The sequence below is a fragment of the Octodon degus genome, unplaced genomic scaffold (genome assembly GCF_000260255.1).
Source record: "Octodon degus isolate 3935 unplaced genomic scaffold, OctDeg1.0 scaffold00152, whole genome shotgun sequence".
Taxonomy (NCBI): Eukaryota; Metazoa; Chordata; class Mammalia; order Rodentia; family Octodontidae; genus Octodon; species Octodon degus.
In genome coordinates, this window is record NW_004524728.1 from 50,209 (window position 1) to 65,043 (window position 14,835).

The 14,835-nt window shown below is 34.3% G+C and overlaps 1 protein-coding gene across 1 annotated transcript in view; it reads right to left on the reverse strand.

Moving 5' to 3' along the window:
- The window catches only part of Tox (thymocyte selection associated high mobility group box), a 356,660-nt gene that overhangs the window by 37,668 nt on the left and 304,157 nt on the right, over nt 1-14,835 (reverse strand). Inside the window, exon 4 of the mRNA XM_004642364.1 lies at nt 11,896-12,177. Within this exon, the coding sequence (XP_004642421.1) occupies nt 11,896-12,177 (282 nt within the window). The remainder of the gene's footprint in view (nt 1-11,895; nt 12,178-14,835) is intronic.

Below are 14,835 nucleotides of genomic sequence, written 5' to 3' on the forward strand. Positions count from 1 at the left end.
TACATTTTCCAGGGTCATGAGATAGCATTTATGTGTCATGATTTGTAACTCTGTAGTTTCAATTTGGAATCTAATAGAGTATGTGGTATATACTAACCTATAAAGCTGGGAGGTCATCCCCATTAAGGCCATACTCCCACCAGTCTTATGATCATCTTTGTGTTTCCCACTGGTGAAAGTAAGAGTGTACTCATCTGCTTTTAGTCAACTCATCTGCTTTTGTGCCTCCTCTTTAAATATATATCCATGTTGCCCTTGATCTGGTGGATCAACCATGCAAAAGAAATGGCATCTGAGAAGACCAATTTGAAGGCTAGACAAAAATATTCATTACTCAAGATTCACTGTATTTCCTTCAATGACTTAACTAGACCATCAAAGTTATATTTGTGATAATAATATTCTGACCACTCAGGATTGTCCTCATGAAAAATATAATTTAAGATAATGTTAGGACATTAAATCAGAATTTTCACTGAAGACATGTGAGTGGTGTAAAAGCTGTGTATGTATATAGAAGAGCTCTATTTTTATAAAAATAAAATGTTTTGGGGGGAGAATTGTTTACTATATCTTTCAGTGTTTTCATATGTACAATAGCTTTGCTTTTTAGGATGCAATATAGTGGGATTAAAATTCATTGTGATTTTATGTCTTCTGCATCCAAATACTTGAGAAGTGTTTGGTAAATTCTATTTGCCTCATGATCACTGGGTATTGCTCCCCAACATTTGAGATTTCCCCCCACTTTTCTTGTACAAGAAAGGTGCAGAAAGCAACTGCTACTCTGTACCATGAAACAAGAATTTGTTAGACAGACAGTTTTTCAGTTGTGTGAAAATCCCATGGTCACTACACATATACAAAGCTTCCTTGGTAAAAAATAAATAAATAAGTAAAAGAACCCCTGCTATATTTGTGTCCACTTACATGCCAGTAATGGATTGCATTTTGAAAAATATCTAACTCTTCTTACTACAAATTATTTGGAATGAACACAATGATGATTAATATGATTGTTATAGAAAAATTAATTAAATGGATTTATAATGTGTCTCTGGACATTATTCTTGGCTATTATATGGATCCTTAGTTCTTGCATTAATGGATGAAAGCTAATAATTTCATATATTCATTTTCTAAGGTTGCATTTTTCTTGTCCAGAGCAGAACTATCTCATAGAACTTTCTGGAATGAAAAGAAAGTTTCTCTGCACTATCCAAAAAGGATGGTCATTAACTATATGTATCTATAGACCCATGATAGTAAACATCTTAGAGCTTTCAATGAAATAAACAGCTCTGTGGGATATGTGCCATAGGTTTGACCTCACTGCTATAAACCATTTGAAATGTGCTATATGGCAAGTGTACCTGAGAAACTGACAAATTTTATTTTATTTGTTTTAATAATTTTATTGAGAAAGAAATAACAATGAGACAGTTTCAAAACTGATTAGTAGGACAGTTTCAATAATTAATACATTGCATATTGTTGTCTTAGTGGTTATTCATTGTACAAGATGCAGACATGACATCTTGTCCACAAACACTATTAGAACAAGTCTTTCTATTCACTGAATTAAGAGAAAGTAACTGTATATCTATCCTATTTTGAATATACAGATACAAAATGGTTGTTCATTTGTGTCCCCTTTTTTTGTTTAGTTTTGTCAGAGAGTGTATTCCATTGTCATTTAAATATTGTAAGCATGTGAATTCAGAAAAATATCCCAATATAGTCCAGTAGTCCATAATAGTAGTGGGTTTTCCATGAGACTGGCAAAGTCAGAAGTTGTTGACTTGAGTCTTTTACAGTTCAGCATATTAATATGGCTTTACTTTTTATACTTTGTTTTTATACTTTTATGCTGGATGGATAAGACCAAGATAAAGCAAGACCTATATAACAAGAAATGTAACTTTTGTGTCTGCCAAGGTCAGTTAAATCCCCTCAGGATTTATCCTGAAACCCTGTACCTCAGTTTGTAGATCCTTTGTCAGTGTCAGCCATGTGGATGAACCACAGCCATTGCTTGACCAATTTTCTCTCTGTGAAAGCCTGAGAGAATGTTTTCACTCCATGTGACTCTCTTTAGGCACACTCTACATCATTGATCACTTTCTTCTGTGGCCCCATAATCTCCTCAATCAGAAAATTTGGGACACAATTTAGTTACATGATGTTACAGTACAGGTTCTCCTATGTCCTAAGACTTCACTGACCTTGAAAGGCTAGGGCTAAAATTTTCACTGTCTTTGCAGGCTTTCTTTTTCTCTAATTTTTGGTCTACAAACTTAGGTTGTTAACCCTCCAGAAGAGAAGCTTATTATTATTACCCTAAAACATAAACAGTTGAGCTTAACCTCACTATCTGTCTGAATATCAAACCCCTTAGACATAACATGGAACAGGTATTTTCCATCAAGTATTGATATTTAATATATCAGACTTTTGAGATCTGACAAATTTTAAATTGAATTTTACTTAAATTTAAATGCAGTGAGAAATGACTAATGGCTATTTTTTTTTTAAGACTATACAAAATTGTGTGTCAGACACTGTTCTAGAACATAAAACTTTAAAATGTCTAGAATTCTATGACGGTAGAGTGATATTTAATTCCAACTTCATACTCTTTAGAATGTAAGAGAAACCATATAATATAAAATATAAATTCACTATGATGACAAACACACTGAAGATATAAAAAGAGTCCTATTAATCTCTACATCCTTCATAGCATTAGCAGAGCACCATGTAAACTTTAGAGCACCATACCACTCTGTTCTTGTAGTCTACAGCATTGCACTGGGGAAAAGATAAAAATATAAGTAAAGGGCTGGCAAGATAGCTCAGTGGATTAAGTGCATGCTTAGGCAAGTGCATGGACTAGGTTTGATCCCCTGTACCATATGCCATGCTAGTTCCACTCCTGAGTGTGCTGAGTTGACCACAGAAACTGACAATGGTGACACATGCCTGTAATCCCAGTGTTGGGGAGGGTGAAAACAGAAGGATCATGTGAGTCTGAGCTATGTCATGTATTTTATGTGCAAAATACATTTAAAATGGCCAAGACAAAGAAAATTGGAATATGAAAACTCTATTAAAATCATAGCAACTTAAACCACGACTAAGCTGAGAAGCCTTAATATAGCCCTAATTATCCACAGACTTATTTCATATTAATTAAAGCACTAATTAATAAATAAATGTACACACAAACACATGATAATATTCACAAGTGAGATTTCTACATAAACTTTACACAGATGTGTATGTTTCATGTAACTCAGTTCTAGTTACAGATATATATCTGAAATCCCTAGAAGTGTACTTAGGCTTCTGTTAATTCACTTCCTGTCACATCTTATTCCTTAATTATAGTAATGCATTTAACTTTTTTATCACAAGAAAAAAATATTTGACTTAAAAAAGCTTGTGCTAACAATATTGCTTTGATAACACTTAAGAATCCAGAGTACAAGATCTTAAGATTATCAAAGAAGGGGAGTATTGGGCATCGTTCAGTAGTGGAGATTTGCCTAGAAGTGAGGCTCTGGGCTTCAGCTTCAGAATTGAAAAAAACAAGGAAGGAGAATCACTGAGACTGAAACGTCCCTGGAGAAGTTAGAAACTTCTATAAGCATATTTAAAATAAACTACTGTGGTCCCAAAGCCCTTGATGTAGCTGGGAGAGCTGTTTAATGCACACTATCTTGCAGTAATCGCTGCAGTTTAAAATAGATTTTAATCAAGCGCCATCTGCATAATAGGCTGAACAAACAACATAGAACTCCACTTATAACTCTTATCATATAAAGTAAATATTATAAAATCTTCACCATAGAAACAAGGCATATCACAGCACTTTTTGCGATGGGACCATTTTTGTAAGTGAAAATTTTGCTGCTTAAATTCGTTTTCTTCTTTTTTCTGAACTGTGCCATCTAAAATCCCCTTATAATAATAAATTCAAATGAGCATGGAAAGTAAGTCATCTAGTTACTGTGAAATCAGCAAGGCTGAAACACTTCCTTCATCTTACAATTGGTTTTATTATTATCATTAATAATAACTGAACATTTATGACTCAAAACAGCAATTACAGAAAAACACATATAAAGAGCTTTACTTTTGAAATGATTCACAGCTGGGGAGTACTGTACTGGTATCAGAGTGTGTAAAGTAGATTTATTATTAAGGATCCTTGACTTTGCCAAAAAGAACTGAGTATTCTTTTTGCATATGTTTAGCAAAAGCACTCAGTGGCCTTGTATGAAATATAAAGTTTGGGCTATTGTCCAAAAAAGTAATTTTAAAATGGCAAAAATGGATGGATGTAATTATATACTCCTAGTAATATATGTCAATTTTATTGACTCTACTTGAGCTCTTCTAACTTTGCCAGAGTAGGGCAGAAACTCTCAGGGAAAATAAGCTGTTGAAGTAGGGTCCTGCTGAAATAAACGTCAGGTGGCCATGTGAAGTCTCGCTTTATTTTTATTCCATGAATTAATCAAATATGTTGTTATCTAGAATATTTCTAGGAACACATGTTACTTGAAAATATTGTATTCTAGCAAAGTTTAATTACCTGAATGGAGTTTGGAAATCATTTGAAATCAGTTACTGGCTGTTTGAATTTTAGCATTTTTTTCTTGAATGAGTCTTTTATGGTCAGTCTTAATAAGTGGGACACTTTTTACTTTTATAAAAAATGAATGAGAGAGCCAGATGTAGTAGAACTAGGACAACAACTATACATGAACACACAATCCTAGAATATGGGAGCTGAAACAGAGGATCAAATGTTTGAACGTAGTCTGCTTACTAACTTAGCAAGACTCTTCTCAAAATAAAAAAAATAAATAAATAAATGAGGCTGGGGTTGTAGCTCAGCATGAAGGCCTTGGGTTTAATCCTTAGTACCACCAAAAAATGAATGAATGAATGGATGGATAGATGGCATTAATTAAATTGTTGGGGTATAAGGTATTCTTTAAAAGTATACATATTACATCATGGGAAGTGTTTCTTATTTTTTATTTTATTTTATTTTTGCATTTTGTACAGGGTCTTACCAGGCAGCTTGGACTCGTAGTGATCCTCCTGTTTTCAGCCTTCCCAGTGCTGTGATTACAGGCATGCACCACCACACCCAGACTCACAGGAAGTGTTAAACAATAGCATCATAAATATAGTTCAATGTGGACAATACCAAACTTTTTTTTTTTTTTTTTTTTTTTTTTTTTTGTGGAACCGGGGATTGAACTCAGGCCCTTGCACTTGTCAGGGAAGTGCTTATTCCACTGAGCCATCTCCCTGGCCCCGACAATACCAAACTTTCAAATCACAATTTTAAATATTGTCTGTCCCATTGCTAAATAAAGAGATGTAACATTTGGTTATACTCAGAGTGAAAAGACAACTCACAAATTGGGGAAAAATCTTAATCAACAGTCACTCAGACAAAGGACTTCTATCTAGAATATATAAAGAACTAAAACAAAACAAAACAAAAAATCAGGCATCCAGAATTTAAAGTCCCAATCCAAAAATGAGCATCTGAGGAAGAAATATAAGTGGCAAATAAACACAAGAATAAATGTTCCACAGCACTGGTCATTCAAGAAATATAAATTAAAACAACACTGAGATTCCATCCCACCAAAGAAAGAATGGTTATCACAAAGAAATCAACTAATAGTAAATGCTGGAGAGGCTATGAGGGAAAAGAAACTCTTCTCCACTGTTACTGGGAATATAGACAACCAGTATGGAAAGCAGTGTGAAAACTCACAAAAACTAGGATTGGAAGTCCCATTTAACTCAGCTATTCCCTTTTGTTTATTTTTCTAAAAGAACTGAAAATATACCACAGCGATATATGTGCATCTATGTTTATTGCAACTCGATTGGTCATAGCTAAATCTTGGAAGCAACAAAATACCCATCACCTGAGGAACGGATTAAAATGATGTGGTATTTTTATACAATGGAGTATTAACCAGCTATAAAGAAAGACAAACTTGAGGCTTTTATAGGTAAATGGGTGCAATCAGAGATAAGTGAAATGAATCAGACCAACATGTGTAAATATTGTGTTGTCTCCCTCATGTGAGAACATGAAACAATAAATAAAATCTGAAAGGCACAATAGATAGAATAAAACAGAAAGAAATTGGACATAAGGAATAAACAATGGGGATGAGGGAAAACAGAAAAGATAGGAAAAATAGGAAAAGGAAAAAAATATATATGATAGCTGAGACAATTATGCTACTAATTTCTATGAGTTTTTTTATAGCAGCTAATGTTTAAAATTTTTACTTTGACCAACTCTATGTGCCAATAAATGTAATCTGAGCAACTACACTGAGCACAGCAATATGCAATATAACAACACCTGAGTACCTTTCATCTTGTTCTTTTAAATGGGTGCCACTTCTAATGTCTTACCTATTATTATTATTATAATACTCTCTTTAAAATAAATTTAAAAAAAAGTAAAAATTACAAGGAAAAAATTAAGGTTTATTGAAAGGAAGAGTTAAAGTTTGATTGTTTGATCAGTCATACTTGCCTATATCTGGTAATTTGAGCAACAAATTTGATAACAATATAACAATAATTGTTAATTTTCTAGTCTTGTTTTGAAATTCTGTACCATTTGTATTGTATTATGTCACTCTCTTTCTGTCTTTGTCTTTATTTGTTTTTTGTTCTTCCTCTTTAAATTTTTTTTAAAAAATTGGTTATACTGTTACATAATTTCACTTATTGTTTTTTAAAAAATCTACTATTTTTTACTATATTCCAGAAGTCTTCCTGCCTATAGAATAGTGCTAAATATAAACTCATTCACTAGAGTTTTATTAATTGGTTCTCCAGTGACTTATTACATTGTGTTAAGAAGAAACCAGTTTTTGTAGTTTCTGTGTAGATGGCACAGCACATACACCAACAAACTAACCAGGGAGTAAAAAGTGTTATGTATAGGTACCAGCTCCCTATGGCGAATATAATCATTATGCACTGCAAATGTACTTTTTAAAAAAACCTAACTATTAAAGATAAAAGCTAGGTGAATGAAAGAACTGAGAGAAGTTAGCATGGTACTGAATTTAGCTTTCATCTTGAAGGTATTAGGCAAGACTGAGCTAAATCTTGCAGCTGGGAGACTGGGCTAAAGGGCGCAGTAGCAGAAGCCAAAGCTCCTGGCTCATCTAAAGCTGGATGTGTATAGAAGAGTTCTGCTAACATCAAGACATTTAAAAAATGAATTCTAAGGGCATTGGTGGAGCAACATAGTTTTCTTTATAAGCATCCACTCAGAATCTGCTAGAATAATTGCTCTGGAATCTTTTTTTTTTTTTTTTAAGTACAGGGTCTTACAGGATCTCCAGGGTCTCACTACATAGATCAGACTCATAGTGATTCTCCTGTTTTTCAGAGTGCTGGGATTACAGGTGTGCAGCACCTTGCCCAGTCTCAATCGCATTCTTAGTGCACCCTGGGGGCAGGGCCAGCACAGCATGCAGCGGGTTGAACCCTGGCTGCTGCACTCTGCCTAAGCAGGTGCTTCAGTCTTCTGAGCTATCTGGCTGGCCCTTTTGAATCTTGATAATAAGAAAATTTAAAAGTCTCTTGTGAGTCACAACAAAAACCAGTATGTGTAAGTATTTATAGCACTACATAGCTGATCTGATACACTTCAAGTCAAGTGTGGGTCAAGATTGTAATGACCCAAGATATCTGGTAGAAGCAACCACAAATTCTTTTTGGAGAGAAACTATGAGGTCAACTATGAAAATTAAGTTAACATAAATATAATAATCAGAATGTAATACAGCAGTAGTGAAGTTAGCACAGAAAGAAAAGTGATGGAGGATAGATTGAGATCATCTCAGAGTTATAAAATGAGGAAGCAAGAGTAGGGAAGAGGCAGTATATAAAAGGATGGCTTAAAACTTTACAGAAATAAAGGCAGGGATAATGAAGTTCAGGCTAAGTGTGAAGAAGCTGCATGCATTACAATGAAGCTGCTGGACACCAAAGTCAAGAGATCTTTTCCTCATTAAGAGACAAAAGGCAATTACTGTAAAAAGACAAGGAGGCAATATAATTCTCAAAAGCAGCAATGAAAATCAGGATTGGAAGAAATAATACATCTTTAAATTTTAGGAAGAGAATAATTGTCAATCTAGGATTCTAGAGTCAGCAAAAGTATTATTTAAGGTAAGCATATTCCCAAAAAGCTCTAATAAAAACATTTTACAGCTATAAAGAAAAACAATTATCATATAAAAGAAATATGAATACAAATAAATCTGGAGGAAAATAGAACTACATACAATAATAAAAGTAGTATTTCATGAAGTTTATTGAATTATAGAATTCAATGAAAATACAATTAAATCAATAGTTGTAAGAGCTCTCAGTATAAATTAGAAGGAAATTGCTTAAAGTATTTTAAAGACACTGATCAATTTTAGATTTTTCCATGGTTGTGTGCCAGAGGAAGACAGTAAAATAAATATGAAATTTCTAATCTTAACATCAGAAATAATGGAATGAGACAAATAAGACCAATATTAAGAAACATAAGAAACAATAAAAGAGCAGAGTTGTAGAGGAAAAGCATCCCAGGGAGATAGACAAACTCAGATAATTTAATATTTATATAAATGTAAATGTGGTAAGTGTCCCACTTAAATGTAAAAAATCTAACTATGCCATTTATAACAGACATATCTGAAACATAGATATTTTCAAAAGAAAAACTAAAAGGAAAAGGAAAAGAATACTGTGATTCTTTACCCATAATTTTCTTAAAGGAAAAACTGTCAAAAATATACTTGTAATTTAACAGACACTTTAAAACACTTAAAATATCTGGTATTGTAAGTATTGGATTACATGCTTTAACCACAAGCTGCCTAAGTTTGTTATTTCTTTGATCTATGTCTCAATACTGTCAACACAACTTTAGAGCAATTTAAACCAGGGATGGTGTTTATAAGGTGATAATTAATTCTCTTGGTATATTTATAATATAACTTTCTGTCAAAATGGGTTTATTTAACTTAATTGTTCGATTAGATAAATGGGAGTCGAGATGTACTTGCTCTTTTTAAAAAGAGCACACAGCTTTAAAAAGGATGCTTTAAAAGCTGTTTTTCTGGTGTGGAATTCAATATTGCTTTTGGGTTTGCCTGTTAGGGATGATTTAAACAATCTTTTTGACTTAACGCTGTTTCACATTTAGCTGGAGCTGTTGCAATGCAATCGGCATAAATCCTATTCATACATAAAGAAAAATTCCAGTTAAATCCTTAAATGTGGTAAAATGCTTGAGCATTTTCATCAGAGGATTTTCTCAGTAATTTAATAAATATAAATTGAATTAATGGGAAGAAGAATTCTGAATTGAAAGGAATGTGAAGGAAATATACAGAATTGGAATAAGAGAGTGAACTTGAGATGGCATATAAAGTAAATAGGGCCTTGCCAATGTTTGTGTAGGCAAAACTCTCATTTTTCACTTTTGGTGCTTTCATGAGAACTGTACCCCTAAGCCTGACAAATTAACAATTCAAGCATCTACCACTAGAGAATATGAGTTCTGCCATACAATACTGTACAACATTAATAAAGGACAATAAATTATTTTGAGATGTAAATATTGAGTGATTAGGTAGGCAATCCACCGTCAAAGTTTCACACTATCCTAGAAGCTTATGACATAAAAATTCATGTCAGTAGAATTATAAAATATGGACAAAAAGAGCTTAATAGAAAATGGCAAAATCTGTAAATGTAAATTCTTTGAATTTCAGGTTTTTATTCTTCTACTCAAGTTGAAGAATGTGGAAATTCCCACTGTAATTAAGAACAATCCTGTGCAAAATTTACTGTCAGAAGTTAATTTTGTATTTAGCTTCCTGAAATGTCAGCAAATAATACTGATAAAGATACTCTCTAGATGCACAAATTGATCTTTACTAACAGCGGAACATCAATTTCTTTTACTTTATATAATAGTGTATATAATCTCTGTTTAGACAATTGACTTGGATTATCCATATGTAATGCAACATTTATATCCCTGGTCAATTGAACTCTCAATATTCACATTTAGGTCCACCTACTCATTAGCTGTTAGGTGCTAATTAGAATAATCTATATTTTTTAAAGAAAAATATTTTGCCTTCTAAATTGACAGCTAATATTCAGGCTTTTAATGACCTGACACATTAATTTTATAATCTCTATTAATCACCTACTGCCTTTCTATTTTACTGGTGAGGGTATCTCACTGACCACAGAGAGAAGCTGAGAATGGAGAAGTTGATATGGGCAATAAGTGGGTGAAGAACACTACTGGAATTCGTACCTGGTGTTTGTTTTAATCGAGTTGGGAAGACAGCAACACAGAAATGACTATCATGAAAGAAGAAGCTCATATTCCCATTCTCCAAGATAAGAAGACATGGCATGCCACACAGGGTCATATAGGACACCCTAGTCAACAAGGAGCCAGAAAAATAGGAGAGTATAAACCTGAACACTCATTGGTGGTTTTGCAGGCAGGGATATGGGGGGAGGCAAAGGTAGGCCCAGTAAGTAGGATTTTGATTAGACACTTTCTACTGTTTCTGTGGGTTGCTAGTTGTGGGATACTGAGCCCTGGGGTGATGGAGGGCAGGAAGAATACTGAATTGAGGTCTCCCTACAGGTTAGGTTACAGACCTTGGGTTCGTTGCTTTGTGTATTAAGGGACTCCCTTGAGGGTCATTTGCTCCCTCTAGGAATTGGCTAGAATTATGTTGAGGATACAGCCTATTTTGCCATGATTAAGGTTCCAAATGTCAGAACATTAAGAGTACAGAAAATAAGAAGATACAACCAATGTAATAGTTTAATCTCTGTCATTAGACTAAATTGCTGTATGAATTACCTTTAAAATTCATTCAAATCTTTAAAAATTAACATAGCTGTTAGAAATTAACCACATAGATCAGAATTGCAGAATTGCCTTTGGCAACATGTTGACAATTTAATGTTCCCCAAACAAAATTCTCACAAAGGTGCAAAGAAAACTGAGTGGCTGATCCAAGTGACTTTTTATGGAAAAAGTAAAGAAGAGAAACCTATATTATTCATTTAATACTTACTTTGTTTTTCCTCAGTAACTAGGTATAATACCCTTTTCACTGGGATGAATTTGAAAGTTTCCAAAAGATAATTAAGGCAATAAAATAATTATTTTCATGTTTTAGATAAAAGTGTGCTTGGTTTTAATGTAGTCATTTAAAAAGCTGCCTCTAATGCTTTAAGGAACTGCATTTTGTAGCCCATCTTCCCATCCAAATAACTGCTAGTAAATGGCTCTGCTCTAACAGACAGAGATATGGGATTAGAAAAGTATACCATCTCGCATCTCTGAGTCTTTTCTTCAATAAAAAGTGAATGTGTTTGGGTTTAATCTAACCATAGTGATACACACACATACAATCAACACATGAATAGACACACAGAGTTTTCATTGTACTCTGATGGGCTACTGCATGCAGATGTTTCTGAATAGGTATAAGTTAGGCTTAATTATGGAAGTTGAGTCCTACAGGATTTATTATGCTTTACACTATGTCAAACACACATTTCATGAATGCAGATAACTTTTATACTTAGTACAACTATATTGAAAGGATATTTGAAACTTACAATGTAACTATCCAAACATTCACTTTGTAATGGTATGCTTCCTTCATGAATCAAGTTTATGTTCTTTATCAGTGATTCTCATTTGGAGGACAAATTTGTACTCTCTACTCTGTAGGCCAAGGAAGGTGACAGATGTGGATTAAAAAAATAACCTAGTCATACCTTAGCGGTATCATCGCCTTCATCTTCATGTACTGAGCTAGATGGTGAAGGAGTTGCAGACTTACTCCCAGGTGGTGATGGGGAGTTGTGGGGCACATTGCTTCCTCCCATATTCAGGCCCAGCTGAGCGCTCAACTGGGACTGGTTGATGGTGGTCAGCTGGCCATGCTGCATCATCCCTGCCTGCTGCCTGATGTCTGCAGGCTGGCCCCGGGGTCTCAGGGCTGCCATCTGAGGGTGGGAGCTGTACTGAGTTCCTTCCGGGCTCCGGATATCTTGCATCTGCAATAAATGAATACTTAAATAAATTTTTGAAACACATTTCTGTCAAAAAACTTCTGTAGGTTGTAGTATATCTTAATAAGCTATACATACATTTATTTTTACTTGGGTATAATAACCCTAACCACATATATTACCTTGAAGAGTAATTAAAGATGGGGACAGCAATGTAGCTCAGTGACAGGGTGTCTTCTTGGCATGCATAAGGACCTAGTCAACATCACACTGCTCAATACCAATTCATTGTATTTATAATATTTTTGTACTGACATGTACACATATATTTTAATATATATTTGTATGGTATTTCATTGCATACTTATATGATTTCAGGTTTAAAATGTAAATGTTATTTAGGTTGAATAAATTATACAATTATTAGTGATTACAACCGTTCACTAAGCCCTATTTTTATTCTGATCATTTAAAAAGATTGGGAAGTTAATAAGGGAACTATTGTTTTCAAGTCTAATTTTTTATATGAAAGTACAGAACAAAATGATGTCCAAACTACTAGATTCAGAATGTTTATGGACTGGTAGTAACCAATTGATTATTTGACTATTGAAATGATTTGGACTGGAGAGTCAGATTTGAAAGTAAAGCTCTAAAACTGCAAGGTCACCATATTAATCCATTATGCTATCTGGGTCACTGCTTTTTAGCCTTAATGAGACTCACTCTTGTAATTCAAGCAATGAATTTTGTCTCAGCAAGGATTAGAATTAAAAGCATTGGAGGATGAAGTGCTTAGCATTATCTAAAGGTCAAATGCCTTGTGTAAGAGGAGTATGGTGGATTTCACTTAACATTTCTCCAGCATTTTCAAACTTAAAATAATAGGTACTATTTCATGGTGCTTATCCAGCTCAGTTTTTTCATGCTGAGGGGGTTTAGGGAATTCAGGGAGTTAAAAAATGAGTGAAATGAGAGAAAGAGGAAAAAGAGAAAGAGAGGGGAGTGGGAGAGAGGGAGAGTGGGAGAGAGACAGACAGAGACAGAGACAGAGACAGACAGAGACAAAGGGAAGAAAACTGGTAAAAGAGGGGGAAGCAAGGGAAAATATTGCTAAGCTTACATGTTGGAACTTAAAGATCAAATTAATAATGTTATGTCACTATTTTATTAAAAATGTTCCACATAGTGTTAGATGCTTAATAATCACCTGTCAGCAAATATGACGGTGAGGTGGAAATACTGGAAGATTAAGTAACCTGGTTATAGATTTATTTCCATACAACAATAAAATTATTCTATGCAAACACTCTCCAGTCATTTCACCAATCTAGTATAATCCAAATGAAAATGAAATTGTGGCTATTCCAGGCCCAACACCTGCCCTGTGTTCACTCTCTGTAGCAGGTTTCCTGTCTTCACCTCCTTGCCCCTCCCCCACTTTTGTTCTTGCTCCATCTTTAGGCTGTTCCAGATGTCCTGAATATCTGGCTCTTCTTGTGGAAGTTTTGGCTAGGTACAACTTCACAGCTTTATATGTTTCTTTCCTATCTGAAACCAAGATTTTTTTTCAACATTTCAAAAAGTGTTCTAATTTTTCAAAAGTGGCTCAAAAATCTTCTTTCCATGAAATCCCTCTGTAGGCAGCTTTTACTTTCTAATGATGTATTTTACAGCTTTAAGTGTTCTTAGGGACACTCAGTTTATGGGGGAAGGAAACTCAGCAGGAAAAGTAAAAAAACCTCTGAATGTTTGTTGGAAAACTGTAAGTAAAAGATAAATGAATGAATGAGTAAAGTCCAGAGAGGTTGAATGATTTTATCTGAACATAAGCTGGAGCTAAAATCTGCATATTCCAATTATAGTCTAATCCATCATACTATATTAACCACCTGATTCAAAATTTTATATATCTCATAGACAGGGTTATAGTCATTTGAAGATTATTATTTTGTTTTCAAATGTTGTCTACTAAATTCAACCATTGTTTTTGTTTCTAGTCCATTCACATTGCTTCCATTAACATTTACTAAAAGAAGTTGTATTTCTCCTTAGGTGTTCACATAACTTGTAAAAATTTGATCTTCCTTATGATATAGTTTTTCAGATTTGAAAATTTTGACATTGACACAGGGTACCAAATAAATCAGAATCCCCGAAACTTGGGAGACTGAGACAAAAAGATCACAATTTTGAGCCTGGGCAGCAAAACTTCATCTAAAAATAGAAAATAGAAAAAGAGCTAGAGGGCCTGCTGGATAGCTCAGCAGACTAAAGTGCCTACAGAAGTTTTGGCTAGGTACAACTTGATAGTTGCATGTTTCTTTACTATTCCAAACCAAGAGTTTTTTTCAACAATTCAAAAGGTATTCCTCTAATTCTTCAAATGTAGCTCAAAAGTAGTTTCAAAAGTAGCTTCAAAAGTAGTCACTGACAGTTGCAGGCACTGGCGTTCAATCCCCAGTGTGCTGTGCTAGCTCTGCCCTTGGGGCTCCCTGAGACTGCCATTGAGACCGGGCATGGTGGCACTCACAATTTGAGCGCTTGGGATGCTGAAAACAGGAGGATCACTACAAGTCCAATCTGTGTAATGAGACCCAGTAGACCCTGTACTAAATATGTTGAGAATACATGGGGGGGAGGAGAGAGAGAGAGAGAGAGAGAGAGAGAGAGAGAGAGAGAGAGAGAGAGAGAGAGAGAGAG